This window comes from Barbatula barbatula (genome assembly GCF_947034865.1).
Source record: "Barbatula barbatula genome assembly, chromosome: 1".
Taxonomy (NCBI): Eukaryota; Metazoa; Chordata; class Actinopteri; order Cypriniformes; family Nemacheilidae; genus Barbatula; species Barbatula barbatula.
The window spans coordinates 8,851,904-8,867,698 of NC_136766.1; the positions used below are offsets into that span (position 1 = coordinate 8,851,904).

The 15,795-nt window shown below is 37.7% G+C and overlaps 1 protein-coding gene across 2 annotated transcripts; it reads right to left on the bottom strand.

Moving 5' to 3' along the window:
- Positions 1-100: 100 nt before the first annotated feature.
- rell1 (RELT like 1) lies at positions 101-15,765 on the bottom strand. 2 transcript variants are annotated; one of them, XM_079465425.1, is made up of 8 exons: positions 15,651-15,765; positions 15,314-15,569; positions 10,546-10,737; positions 8,189-8,263; positions 6,356-6,407; positions 2,750-3,031; positions 2,138-2,273; positions 101-1,444 (listed from the first exon to the last, which is right to left on the bottom strand). In XM_079465425.1, exons 2-8 carry the CDS (start codon positions 15,351-15,353, stop codon positions 1,421-1,423), a joined length of 801 nt encoding a protein of 266 aa, XP_079321551.1. In that variant the 5' UTR covers positions 15,354-15,569; positions 15,651-15,765; the 3' UTR covers positions 101-1,420. The 2 variants fall into 2 exon arrangements, with proteins under 2 accessions (XP_079321551.1, XP_079321550.1); XM_079465424.1 differs by having other exon boundaries at positions 15,314-15,765.
- Positions 15,766-15,795: the final 30 nt, after the last annotated feature.

Here is a 15,795-nt window from a genome sequence, read left to right on the forward strand (position 1 = left end):
TGAGCTAGAATGAATAGATCTCAGGAAAGGTTAATGTAGTAAATGCACGAGTACTGTAATGTTCCGAATGGAGCGGTGTCATTGAAACGATCAGTCACAATGTGTTTAATCTTTTTAATGTATAAATTCTGCATATAAAACATTTAAGCACATTTAACAACTCAACACATACCTGTGCAAGCCTTCCAATTTTTTCTGTTAAATTTTTCATTTATTTATTCTTTGTGATCTCAAATAGGACTATTTCTGTACAGTATTTCCATCTGAATTCCTTCAATTTTGACAGTTTGAACAGCAAGGCTTTTAAACAAACTACTTTCTGCCATTGTGTAGCAAAAATATAGAAATCTTGATGAGTGTTTAATAGGTTTCCATTTAAATGCTGGCTGTAAAATAAAAAAAATACAATGGCACAAACCTAATAATCCTAATAATAAAAGCTTATATTCCAGAATCCCAGTTCCCTAAACTACTAAAAGTCTTTCATTTTTGCCTTTGCTTTAGTGTCATATAGGCAACAAAGACGTTTTTGGTGATACCATACATTTAACTACGATTATGTTAAGTTGAGTTAAGTAGTGAAGGAAATTGTCTTTTCTAGTTTATACTTGAGGCATATATTATGCGAGCATCTGGAGTGCTGAAAAAGCATGCAAGCCACACTGATGCTTTTTCATGGCCATAAAAAACACTTTACAATTGTGTGTTTGGCAGACTAGTGAAATAAAGCAATAATTACAACGATACATTAAGTGACCGATTAAGATATTACAGAATAAACCTCCAGTCAATGAATGAGTGCCAAGCAGATAAACATGCAATTGCATTGATTTACGCAAAAATGTTAATGGACAATTTTAAGTCAAAGGTGACTTTGAAAGTCATAAAAACCAAAGGTGAAAAAAGCTATATTCAGTGAAGAGCATGTGTAATCTAATGTCAATAGCTGGGTAAAACAAACAAACAAAACAATGTCTGGATTGTAAACCATAAGAAATCGCACGGCTCTGTTTTCACGTCTGTATCACAGCTTTTGCAAATAAAAAAAGAGGAAACAAAAGACGCTTCCAGCCTTCCGGAAGTGGGGTAAAGAGGAACACGACAAGGATATCTGACCACGGTGCCTGGTTTGATTAACCATTGATAGCTTAAGTCATTGATGACGCAAGTGTGTCTGTGAAATGTGGGTTGTCATGGTGACAGGTTAGCCTATGTAAAACGGCTTTCCACAACTGACATTTCACCCGACAGTTTGGAGGTTTTGCATAATTTTCCGTCATCCTGCTTCATCCCTCCGTTCCCGTGTCTATCGTACTTCAAGGCATTTTTCTCGGCCTAAACTCCTTATTGGAAGTGCGACTTCGGGATTAAAATCTTTTTTTTAAATGTTGCCTGAGAAGCTGTTGGAACTGTACGGATATCACTCTGCATTGTCCCCCGTAACCTAAAGGCAAAGGAAACAAGAAGAAACATGAAGATATTCAGAGATAAATATTACTTGATAAATTGTATGGAGTGATTCAATGTAATCTAGACGACAATAACAAACACACAGATTGATGGATCCTGAGGAGATGGATTACAGTATATTATACAGCCGTGGAAAAAGAGACTTTATTAGAGATTATTTTCAGTTTCTCTCAATTTACTATTTCTTAATAAGTAAAATGTTCAAGTAAGGTTACGATTTAGATTTCAGTATGTGAATTAGTCACACCATTTCTCCCAAAAGCCCAAAAGAAAATATTGCTTTTTATTTGCAGAAAAATGTAACTGGACAACCTGGTCAAAATATAAAAAAAGTCAATTTTTTAGAGTTTAAATAATGCAAAGAAAAGTGAATTCACCTTTAAACAACACATTACTAATGCTTTTACATTTAAGGATATGTTCCAAAAGGAATTTATGATAAATAAGCCATTTTCACAACTTGAATGCATCTTTGCATTCTTGTAGTCTTTCACATTGTCATTGGATGACTTAGTAATTCCTGAGCTTTGTTTCTGTTGAAATTCAAAAGACCCTGGAGTGGAATTGCCACAATACATAGAGAAATGCCAATTAAAGGCAAAACTGCGGTGGTTTCTTTCAACGGCTGTATTAGAGACATTATATTTATATATTGATCTCAGCTCACCTGAGACTGTACACCTGTGCTTAGTGTAGGGAGGTCAGCCTTAGCAGGGGATGGAGGGACACTGCCATTGGGCTCAGTGATCAGCAGGGTCCGCCTGTCACGGGCCAATTTGGGGTCACACTTTGTCACCCGGAATCTAGAGAAGAATTAAGTATTTGATATTTTGAAAATAATTCTACGGTAACAACTACTACTAATAACAATAATATTGATAATTAACTCGATTTTCATTTAATAAACGCTTGTTCATGAACGCACATGCACAAAGGAGTGAGAAATGTAGACGTTATTATTTAACGCAAAATAATATGGACGCAAAACATACATATTTTGCATTGTATTTATACAAGCTTAACAGCTTACACACGGTGTAACACACATCTACGACAAAGAAAATCCAATATATTTACATATTTTAGAAATTATATTATACCATCTTATATATTATTACTGAAATTATATTATAATAATCATCTATTTTTTAAAAGTTCATCTAGTTTGATGGAGGTAAACATTAAGTCCTAGGCAAGCCCTGTATGTTCAGGTCATGACCGCATCTTCAGATGCAGGCGAGGGTGTGTGAAATCCTGAGTATATGCAAATGACACAAACCTGCCCACAGCCAACACGGTGACCTCTCCCACGTGACTGCGTCTTTCTATCCTCTTGCTGGACGGGCGTCTCATGAGAGGCCATTTTTTTTGGTTGCAGCGGTTGCAGATGTTCTTATGTCCACTGGCTCCTCCGATGGTGTGCAGGTGGTTACAGGTGTGTTTGGCCGTGCTGGGTGAAAACCCTGGCAGCGCAGGGCTCACGGGGCTGTTTGGCGTGTTTGGAGAGTTGGGCGTGTTTGGAGAGTTGGGCGTGTTTGGAGAGTTGGGCGTCGCTGGGGCGCTGCAGGAAATTTGACACAGAGAAATATCAGCTTAACTGCGACGTTAGTTCCAGGAAGCCAGAGTAGAAGCACATTACGCACGTACTGTGCACTCTATGCAAAACAATTGTATGCAAACATGGAAAACGTGGAGGTGCAGCTTAATTTACATTTGTTGGGTACTGTGTACCACAATGCAATGCATTTGATATGATCTTTGAAGCATATTTCCATTTAAACAACATTAAAAGAATAATAAAAGTGGATTTTGTCATTTACATTCTGAACACAGCAAAGTCTTCACAAACCCTCCTAGGGACCCTTCTAAGGTGAATGTGTATTTGTTTAGATGTTAAAAACATTTCAGCCCTATCCCAACATTGCCGTTTGGGACGGGACTATTGTTTTTCTAACGAAAGGCAGATGCGGGACATCTTTTGGACAAGTCCTTTTGCTGATGCAAGCGGAGCACAAATTACACACTTCACCTTTAACACGCACTGCGTTTTTGCAAAAGTGGAGCACCTGGTTCCAGAGCGACACAGATTCTCTCTTTCCCTGCTGCTTTATCTCCTCTCTAGCGTTCTCTCTGTATTTATTTTGTCCTTTCACTCTGTCAGCCAGAAAAAGGGGCAAACGCTTTAGTCATTTTCTTATCTGTCTTCATTACACTGCGGGACATTGTGCATGTGTGTCTGCACGCCTCACTTGAGAGGAAGAGGAGAACAGAGATGTTACCTGCACTGCCACCTGCATGAGGGATTATAGGAAAACAAAGGAGGAGATACGTGCATTTGTGCACACATTTACACTATTGCACGCACAGTATACTCGGCTGTGTGTTTAGTAACTGAGAGCCACAACTAACTAGCGTGAGAAGAGTTGGTTTGATCATATCCAGTGAGTTAAAATGATTATCAGAGTAATGCTCAACCAAAGAATCAAGGTCTGTGAAAATTTGCCGTTTGTGACGTCAACGCGCTGAAGTCATTAATAATGGTGGAAAATGTAAATGCAAGTTGAAGTCATGACTCACCAAACTTTTTTTCGTGCTGTGAGATTGTGTTGGATAATAACATTATAAGAAACTGTATTGTTATTATTGATTGAGTTTCAAGGTTAAATGGTGATAACATAAGGGAAGTCATACATTGAATAAAAGAATTATATGAGATTTATACTATCAAATACGGCATATGCATGTATATTTATAATATCAGTTAACATAAATAAATCCATTGTCTATTTCTATTCAAGGGATTAAAATAAAAAACCTGTTATTTTCTACTCACCCTTTCGTTAAACCATAAAGACTTACATTCTTCTGCATAACACAATAGCAGATATTATGATGAATGTTGGCAACCGTACAATGGCGGTCCTCGTTGACTTCTATTCTATAGACAAACGAACTAATGGAAGTCAACAGGCACCCCCGATGTTCGGTTACCGACATTCTTCAAAATATCTTCTTTTGTGTTCGGCAGAAAAAGGAAAGTCATGCAGGTTTGAAATAAATAATGACAGAATTCTGATTTTGGGTGAAAATTCACTGTAAAACAGGAAAGGTAAGATGGTGGTTATTCTTCCATTAAAATTCATGTGTAAATCTCGTATGGCCTAATCGATCTTTTGTGACTTATTAAAATAACAAAATCGAAATTAAACAATGAAAACACTACATTTTTTGTATCTATTCATTATCCATCCACATCTTCTAATAATGGCTGAAAACCTTTGACCTCATTTATTTCATTCACAAAATATACTACTATTTTTACTAACATGGGTTAAATTTTTTACCAGGACAAACCGATATTACGCCACCAATAAAAGCCAAGATCCACCTGTGACAACACAAGCCCCGCCCATGACTCCTCCCCCCACAGAAGCCCTGTGCTCCACAAAAATTGTTTTTCTGGCTGTCTGGAGAATAGACATAGCAGAATGCCCAATCACACTATTCCTCTTAACTGCATAACCTACTAATCTTACAAGAGTAATTACCGTATCCGTGTCTTTCTTTTCCCATACTCCCTCACGGCCTCTAACCCCCCCATCTGGAGCTCCTCTATTCCTTCACACTCTCCGATGGCTCTCAACCTTGCACCTTCCCTATCCTCTGTCGTTCTCTCTCGCTATCATTCTTGTGCTGATGACTGGAAGAAGCACGAGGGTGTGAGACTCAAGCAGAGTGACCTCATTGTTCAACCCAAATCTGCTATTCACACAAATGCTCAGACGGACTGAGAAACATACACCACCCACACTAAAAGAAAGATTGGTGATGGATTTGCAAAAGTCAAATTATGCAGTGGGCCGTAATAAGAGATGCATGATTTTTGGTATTAAATAAGAACATTTCAATCCAGAAAAGCAATTTGACTCTCACCTATTTTTAAAGAGCAATGTTTTACATTAAGGAGTAAAGGTTTCAGATGCTAAAAAAACCTTCTGTTCAAAACTAAACTTGGTGGGATATGTCCAAACCTAATGTGCTGAACTACATCTGCGGTTACTCTGAAAATAATATATCATCATTACCTGGGTTCTTCTATCTGAGTGGAAAGCATCTCTCCACCCAGACTCATATCCTCAGGACCATGACTCTTCTTTATACACTATATATGGCATTTTAAAGGCCTTGCTTCCTGGATCTAATTCTGGCTCCGAGGGTTGTCAGTGATTTATGTTTTTGTGCTTCACAGTGATTTCCCTCACGATATGTCATGTGAAACAGACGGACCTCACCTCTGAACTGTCCTGTATTACAGGTATCATTTAAGACGTAACAGTGCCACCCTTTGGAGAAATGGAGTACTGCTGTGCAAAAAAACTGTTTTGAGCAATGGACTCCTTTGATAACCCCAAACTGTTTGTGGCCTCCATGCTTATTTGCATCTTTGTGTATTTGATTAAGAAATAAATGGCGTTTATTATTCCCCATAAACTACAGTAGTAGATCATTTTCTTCTGCTCCAAATAAAATTTTGCAATGCAATACATTTCAGAGTCGGATGGTTCGGTCCAGGGATTAAAACTCTTTACATGTCTTTTTTTCTTAAAGTCTACATTAAAGGGAAATTATATTTCTAGAACCCTGACCACTGAAAATGTGGTCACTATTCCTTTCCATGGTTTTTCCCCCGTACCTAATTCAGACATTTTTAACATTCCTAAATTAAGCAAAACATACAAAATGTGGACCAAATTTTTTATTATAATGGTTTCTGATGTAAGATTTGTTAACAGATTAAATCTGAACCACATATTTCAGGAGAGATGTGAACCATCGGGCAATTATTATGAGGCGCTAACACATAAAGGCTTAAAGGAAGTCTTACCCTTCTGATTCGATGCTGTCTTGAACCATGGCTTTGAGTGCATCAGAGTTGGCTGGAGACAAACAAGGGAGACCGTTTTATTTAATGACTTAAATGAACACTGAATGAAGAGACTACACAGCCTCACACAAAGAACAGCTTCATTGAAACTCTTTTAAAGGCAGCTGACCCTTCCTATGGAAGCAGAACCAATAGCACTCGCAATTAAAGAAGATAAAGAGAAGCCCGGGATCATTCATCTTCGCTTTACATGGTAATCGTGTAAAACGCTCTCAGATCACTTAATCATAACACATATAGTAACAGGGCTGTATCAGGGCTAACCACAGACCAGTAGAATCTACTTTAGGAAAAAGTTCAAGAGGAAATGAATATGCCCGCTAACCATAAATGGTAACCATATTTTCAAAGACTGGCATTATGCAAGCCCTGGAAGTGAAAGTTCTTTAGAAAAGGTTTCTTAAGAAATACATATTTTCTTGCAAGATTCTGTTTCCAACACACCCACAACATGTGCAGATATAAGCCCGTTTATGATTAAGCACACTGAACAATTTGTATAGGAAAATTAATTATGGTTTTATTGATAAAACAATAATACAACTATCATAAACCATGCTTACTACATTTTAAATATGGTATATCCACAGTATTTGTAGTAAAACAGTGGTTATCGATTTGCAAAAAATATCACGGTGACTACACTTCTACTCTAATAAAACCATGGTTAATTGCACCTTTACATTTATCTTTCTTTCAGGTCAGTTTAGCCAATTTGTTTTTAACTGTAAACGATTATGAAAACACTATCTGGACCCAGACAAGCAGCGCCATCTGCTGGCACCACAAGGAACTCAATGCAAACAACCAGGTGACTACTCCAAGCTTACATTTAAATGCTTGATCATTTGAATTCACTTCGACATGATCAAAAGTAAAATGTTTAACTTAAAAGTGGAATTAACTAATTGGAATTAAGTAGAATGTTCAACTTAAAACACTGAAGTATTCATTGGGTTTCAATCTCTGGGTCACAGTGAAACGAAATAATATTGCAGCTAAAACATTCGTTTTAAATGCATGCACTGCCTGGGTTAATATTTTTTACATCCGGTGCATTGTTTGAGTCAATCCTTGGGCACGGCCTGCTCTCTCTAACGGATAGGAAACATGTTCATGACCTCAATAAGCTTCACTGTTCACTGAGGTCAGAAGAACAATCATTCCGTCAGTCTGACTGGGTAACACACCGCATTCACCTCATAATGTACAAACACAAAGACACAATCAATTCTGAGAAGCCTTACATCCTTATCTAATGATCGAGCAAACCGCTATAACATTTCCCCAAGTGCAAAGAAGCCAGAAATATGTCAAAAGATGCTGCATGGCAACAAACAGACCTGTTTGTTCAAACAGACCACAGACAAGGCTTAAAGATACAGTGTGTGAAATTTAGTGGCATCTAGCGGTGAGGTTCCGAATTGCAACGGCTCATTCCACCACTGCCTTTCAAAGCACTGCGGTGGCTGACACAGGACTAAGATCAAGTTTTCACTTCTTAGCTGAAGGAGATAACATTCTAAGGTAATAAAACATAACGTTTTATTATGTAAGGTCTTTATACACCTCTGAAGACAAAGTTATGTATATTTAGTAAGCCTACTACCAGAAATGCATGGTTGCATCTTAAAATATATCAGCACCATTGTTCGTCGCAAGATACATACCAAGGAACATTTCAATGCTCAGTTTATGTTAAGACTGTACTGTGAAACCTCTCCATAGTGTTTTACAATCAAATACTAGATATTTGCTTGAACATTCACTTACCTTCATTTTTCATGATGTAGTGAACAATTTGTCCTACGGTGTCGTTGTTGCACTCACTAAAGGTGTCGTTCAGGTCTGAGTAAAAAAACAGTAATAACACTATTACTTACTATACTAAGTCAAAATTGGTATTCCTAATAAATATGTAGGAAATATAACTCTTTGAAGAAAACACATAGTGGTGATTGAGTAGGAAACCCACCCTGCTTTATTGTCACCCTGATAAAAACTCTCCCCACCAACTGTTATCATGCGGTGGTATAAACTACATTTTTTTTGATAACACACTACTGAGTAATCCGCTGATAACAATACCATTTACAATACAAACATTATTCATTGACTTCAGACTTTTATAAAAGTATGCAGAGTTTCTGGCTTGTCTGAGGGGAGGGAATTACAGTAAAAAACAACAACCCAAACACAATTGACACACCCATGTCCTTCCTGAACCCATGGACCCCATGCAGTAAGCCACACATCCGGTGCTTAAATTCATTTTACAGCAGGAGATCCATACGGAGAAGTATGACATAAACTGCTCAGCAGACATGATCTTGTAAGAGTCAGTTTGTGATTTGCATTTACGAGCATATTTCATTTTCATGAGCTTTAAAAAAACACCTGAAGGGATCCTCTGAATAAGCCAGGCTAATTATAATCAAAACCATTATACCAAAGTTGAATTTCTGCTTCTTTTATTATAGCGTATGAGAATCAAATGAGTGGCTCTGAAAGTGATGGTTCACCCTAAAATTTTATTCTTTTTTCATTTAAGTTGATTTCCAAAATGAAATATTTCCGTTTTAAAAAGCATGTTCATTTCAATTAATATCAATCAAACTGCAGTTGGTTTGTGGCCATAAGACCTCAAAAATACAACCAACACAATAAAAACATGAAAACATAATAAAAAAACATGATTTGTGAAATTTAATCGTCTCATTTTGGAAACAAACTCTTCCTTTACTCACCCTCGTGTCATTCTAAACCTGTATGACTTTCTTCTGCAGAACACAAAATATATTTTGAAGAATGTTGGGGCTCCGTTGGCTTCTATTGGTTGGACACAAAACTACAGAGACATTTCTCAAAATATCCACTGCTAAAATATCCCGTAACATAAAGGGTTTTCAACGACATGAGGGTGAATAAACGATGAAAAAGTTTTCATTTTTGGGTTTAACCAAGCAAATTCCCTGCAAATAAGCATACAGGAAAGGCAATTTAATCTGGATGTAACTAGATATTTGGTGATATTTCCAGTGCTTAACTAGTATTATTCACTGCTCGTGTTTTCAGAAAGAAAAAAAAATCTAAAGGAAGAACGTGTATCTAATCCTCACAGTGCAATGGTGTTTTGTTTTGTTTTTCGCACATGAAGCATTCTCTAGTCGCTTCAAAATAATTCACTCCGCGCGGATGGACCAATTTAATGATGTCTTTGGTACTTTTCTGGACCTTGGCAAAAACTGACTGACACCATTGTATCTATAACGAGGCCTGGAAATCTCTCGGATGTACCCTAAATATCTTCATTTTTGCTCAGAAGACGTCAGAAGTTCTGTAAACATGTTTAATGTTGTGTGGGTAAGGAAAAAAAAACACACAAGTTGATTTCTTGGAGGAACTTCCCCTTTAAAAGCGCATTTACACTATATATTTAAAAAAATAAACAATACATAAAAAAGGAAATGGTAGGTCATTTTGGTTTAAAGAAATGGGCGAGTCAGAGTGGTATGTGTACTCTAGTGTCCAGCAGCGAAGACACTTCCTAGTAACCAGCGTAACAGCATTGTATGTAAACACCACAGAAGTTCAGAGACATCCGGCAATGACAAACTGGGTTTGTCAATAATGTAAATCGGACAACCACAACATCTAGAGTAAGACAAAAGAAATGTGAAAACAAACAACACAACTTATATACAGGTTAGTCCTGGGTTACACACAATGTGTGAAGGCATACACCCTGTTCCAGAAGCAGTTAAGAATAGAAAAGAAAACAACAATAAAAACTGATTTGTTATTGTTCTAGCAAAAACATTTGCATTTCGACGTATCTTTAAATAGTCTAATGCACGTTTCCAAAACAAACAATGTCTGAAATCAAGAAAAACAACTTCGTATCCTGGTGTGCGTCCATCCCACAAGCACCACAGAATGAGGTGACGTATGCACATTCACTTTCAATTTTCAATGGTTCTTCAGCTGATTGCTGAGAAGGAAGCGATTTAAAATATGTACTTGCTTTCAATGAGCAATGATGAATGTTTGAAGAAATGTTTTTCCTCTCGGATTCATCATAAGACACAATATGCATTAAATTCTAACAAACAGTCAACAAAAGCCCACACCTCCTTTTTCTGGATCTTTTTCCACTTCGTCTTCCTCTTTCTTCAGCTCCTCAGCATCCTCTGCCTCAGTTGTACAGCGGTAGCCCTTTTTCTTCAGGACGTGACAGATGAGAACCCCCAGAAGCCCCAGCAGAAAGAAGAAAGGCACCAGAACAAAGGCAATGTACTGTGTGTTCCCCTCATCACTGCTATCTGGGGAGATATCGTTCAATATAACCGTTAATTTGTGTTTACTCTTATAACATTATACCAAACCTTGTGTGTTTTTTACGCTTGCATGCTGCAGTTTCACATTTTAAATATCCTCGCTTTTCTTGTAGTATAAATCCACAGCGCACCCTTTTCTTTACAGTGCAGTGCTATTTCTTTACATGATTTTTCAATTAAATTCAGAATTTAAAAGCAAAGTTTTTTTTTTTTTCTATGTTGTTTTAAAGGTTAATCGGGTTCTCAATAATCGCGATTATGATTTGTGTCAGTATCGAGCAGCCCTTACTACGGTGGCTGACACAGGACTAAAATGTCGTCAAGTTTTCACTTCTTTGCCGAAGGAGATATCGTATTTACGAAATGTGCCATGTAGAGCAGTTTTCGGTTTTGGGCTACTAACATCATACTTTAGCTAATTCCATGTTAGGAGACCTGAGGTGCATGTAGATATAAATAACTCATTCTAAGGTAATAAAAACATAACACTTCATTATGTAAGGTCTTTATACACTTCTGAAGACATAGTTATGTACATAATAATGCATTCCCATCAATAGATCTTTAAAGAAATGTCACACAGCAGCTTTACAACCTTATTTGCAAAGTTACCGTCCTTGGTGTGAACAGGCCTTTAAAGTATACTATACACATTTAAAAGTACAGCTTTGCTTTACTAAAAAACTTGCATCCAAGTAAATGCAAGTATAAATATAAAATAAAATATCTGCAATAGCTGCAACATTTTTCCTTTCAACCTTGGTAGAAGGCAATTGTGATTCATTTTCAGTTTCGTCCTGTATCAGGTGTCTCGCGGTAGAAAATCAAATTGCACTCTCAAAGAAAAATGCTTATGTAGGAGCTATACAGTGGGATTAAATCATATTTCATTGAGTTACAACGCTTGCTAAAGAGCTAGAGTTAGCACAGCTAGTATTCAAGAACTAAGCATTACGAACTACACAGACCTTTTCGAAATGAGACACGTAGAGAGTGTTTGGTCAGACAGATAAACAGAGAAGGACAGTACATGACTGCAGAGGGAAAAAATGACCTCTGAGAACAGCACAGAGGAAAAATGCTGGCATGGCACCCTGCAATGACTCAGGGGATCCCTGTAAGTTTCCACTTTATATTGTCTCTCATTTCATCACCCTGTCTTTCTTTCACTGTTCACCTATAGAAGTATTGATAGTACTGTAATGAGATCAGTTCAGGTAATACCACAGTAATTTATTCCATGGTAGTACATGATTTTCATATGGTTGGATCAAGGTATTTACATGGTGCCTTAGGGTACTTAAAAAGAACCATCAAATTAGCATGGGTCGTGTGCAAAAAAACATGGTATATTCACGGTACCACTACTGACAGTGTTTGCTAAGGCAAGCATCACTATTATTAAATGTGGCCTTTTCAGCAACAGTGTTTCCTATTCATTTCTAATTTGTCCGGCCGTTGTTACAAAGTTAACAACTTTCTCACTCTCCCGTACCTTCTCTGGATCTGTTCCAGATTGGTGGAATGATCTACCTGCTGCTACAAGCAGACTCGGTTGCCATCTTTAAAAAAAAGGCAGAAAACGCATCTCTTCCGTCTACATGTCGCTGATTGATTTAACCTAATTCTTTCCCCTTTCTTCTTATTTACAAAAATTTAATAAAATAAATATACTAACCTCACTATTCTTAGCTTTGTATACTGTGCTAGCCTTTAATGGACTAGTTTTGATGCACTTATGTATTTTGTTGCCTATGTTGTTATAATTACTTCCAATGTTCCTCATCTGTAAGTCGCTTTCGATAAAAGCATCTGCTAAATGACTAAATGTAAATGTTCTCACTAGATTTAGCCACATTTCCAACCCCTTAAACGACTTTTGTTCAAAAGACGAGCATAACGACAAACCAAGCATCTTTAAAAAGAAAAACCTTAGCTTTTTTCTGTGGGAAACTGTCAGTAACAGCGTGAGGTCTCACTTTCCCGGCGTCTCTTCAGGCATCTACTCTGTGTAGTGAGCGGCAAGGAGAAGCAGCACATTCAGTTCACCGTACGGCAGCCGGCACACGAATGGAAGATACAAGATTGCAAATCCTGTTACTGTTATCGACTGGATATAACCATGAACACAGTTTGTCTGTAAATAAGCACATGGTTACACAGAGGCTGTACATGTGCTGTGTGAAAGCTAATAGCCAAAGGACCTGCTCTTTAAGGTGCTTTTTTTAGAATGGTTTCCGAAGTTGCAATTTAAGACTACATGATGAAGTCATGAATATGTTAATTAGCGTGTGACATCATCCAGCACCACACTTCAACATAATCCTAGCAGAAACACTGCGATCTCATTGGTAAGAACGTTTAACTTTTAAATAGTTTTTATAACGATATATAATAAAATATTAATACAAATATTAATACAAATATTGATACTATATATTAATGTTAGTATTGTATAATGTAATATTATTATATACATATAAATACAATTAAATTAAGTATCAAATACATTTTATATTCCTAGCCAGACTGATAACCAAACACAGACTATTGACATAACAGGTTTTCTTTAAACAAAACTACTGTCTAGTTTCTATCGTGTACATATACTGCAATTTACCTTTGCAAGGGGCAATAAATAAATAAAATATAAACGATATTTTACTTTTTTGTTTGCTGAAAATAAAAACTACAAAATGGAGGAAACCTGATATATTCCACTATATAGGACTTGGTGTAAGGTTGTGAACATAGCATTGTTCTTGTATGTCTGAAATAACTGCCTCTAGGCAATGCAAATATGTCTGTCAGGTGGGGAGACTTTACTAAAGGGGCTTTGCATGTAGTTTAAAAACTGATCAATAAAATAATAACAGCTTCCAGACTTGTGGTAATGTAAATATTTATCTCATTTAGTTATAGTGACTAGGTCTATCAGTAGTTCTTTATAGGTAAAGTCTCCATTGATCCAATAAACAATGTATTTACCTTTTCGAAACAACCAATTCCCCAGCTCACTCCATAAATGTATGAAAACAAAATCATCTATGCGCACACTTGTTTTTCTTCTTTGCGTTCTATCTGTGAAGCCCACATTCAGAACCACCTTTATTTAAACATGGTGTTCCGGAGCCCGCAGAGGTCAAAGGGTCATCCAGTCTGCATATGAACTGTAAATCAGTCTCCCAGTGTGAACTCTGACCCCCAACAATTGAATGTGCCAAGCACACATGCAGACAAAGAGACAATTGTGATATCTGCTACCGCACGTCAGCATATCGTACACGTTTGTTACTATGCTTACTGAATTTACTGCACACACAAAATGCAAAAAAACAGAGGTCTAGAATGTAATTCTTGTTTATTCAGTTATCTTGCTCAACTGGCTCTACGCCAACACAATCCTGGACGAGCAGGATGACTAGCAAATCTCGGCTCTGACTCACAGACTCGTGAACAATACGCATTTCAAATACTCACTACAGGCTCCGCCCACTTCTAATAATCAAAGGGATAGAAAGGCTGCATCCAAAGTTACAACAGGTGCAGTCAGATGCCCTCCATTCACTCATGGGAACTGAATGACATTGCGGGACAAATGGATGCTCGGCTGATCAAATATACATATGAGTTAAAGCGGTGTTAAAGTGTGAAATGCGTGGAAAGTCGCTCCAGCTCTACAATTTCTCTTCCAGTTTAACTGCTTTACTTGAATCCTTCAAACACAATAAGGGCACATCAAAGTAATATCGACCAATCACACACTAAATACCAACATGGTACTGAAGTGCAAGTTGTGACATAATAGAGAAAAGGTTTCCGACAGGTATTTTCCAACAAGTCTTCCGAAAACACTTCCTCTCCAGCCATGTGATGTGACTACTGTTTCTCTGTAATGCAATAAACCAAGGCAACATCTGCGAACACGTGAGGCTCCATCCTATAGTGAGATATACTATATACCCGACTCAAGTTTCTTACAAACACCTTTATCTTATAAATGCAATTAACGAGTTGCATGACACAAAACTAAAAAGCACGACACATTCGGGGAATTTGAGTATTAGGCAACACAGAATTGCAAGTTAAAACAACGATAATGACAAAGACTTCAAAAGACAAGCCTTTTTTTAGACATGTCTTACACCATCTGAAAATCGTTCTACACTGCGTAGTGTAAGAAATCTAAGCTATGAAAGAGAAAACATTGAGCAAACTTTTCCCGTGGAAAATTGATCAGTATACAAAAAGCGAGATTCCCAACCGGTGAAAAAGAGTTAAAACGTAATGCAAGTTCATGTTCAATTCCTAAACCGTATTGATCGTCAGACAGGCGTCTCAGCAAGCGATCACAGGTCAACCACCGATAACTTTATGAATGACAGCTGCACCAAAGACCTCTCGCGTTCACTTATAAGTGCGCATTTGTAAGCCAAATATCCGTTCGCATATACGACTCTTGTGTTTCAGACGTAGAACACATCTCGTTTAATCGCTGCGTCCACTTGTGCTCGTCTGCAGACGTGTTAAGATTCATACGGCTTCTAGGGTTTGTACTTACTTGTCCCTGTCGTGGTGTTGGAGTCTGATGGATCTGCCATCGGACCGCCGATCTGGATGAACGATGCTGAAATCGGACACAGACTTGTGTCCAGAGACCCGTGTGTGCTTTGCTTTGCTTACACGCACATCAGTGAGAGACGCTGGTGTTTCCTCATTCTTATCGCAGCCGTGGGGAACATCCCACTCTTAAAGTTATAACATTTCTTACCGCACTCGCAGCGTTACAGTACACGGTCCACTCCGACCTTCTCGGGCTTGTAAAAAGAAGCGTTAATGCTCAGTTAAATGAATGATAGCTGTGATCATATAAAACTGTGTGTTGTGGAGTTGCCTGCCTGCAGAAAAGCAGTTCCTCGGCGGGCCTCCTGAGAGCAGCACGTTTCTACAGAATGCGGAGAATGAGGAAGCGAAAGACCGGAAATAGCTAGCATTGTGGGGCGTGTAGTTATCAAGAGCATCTCACACGCGACAGTTTTTAAA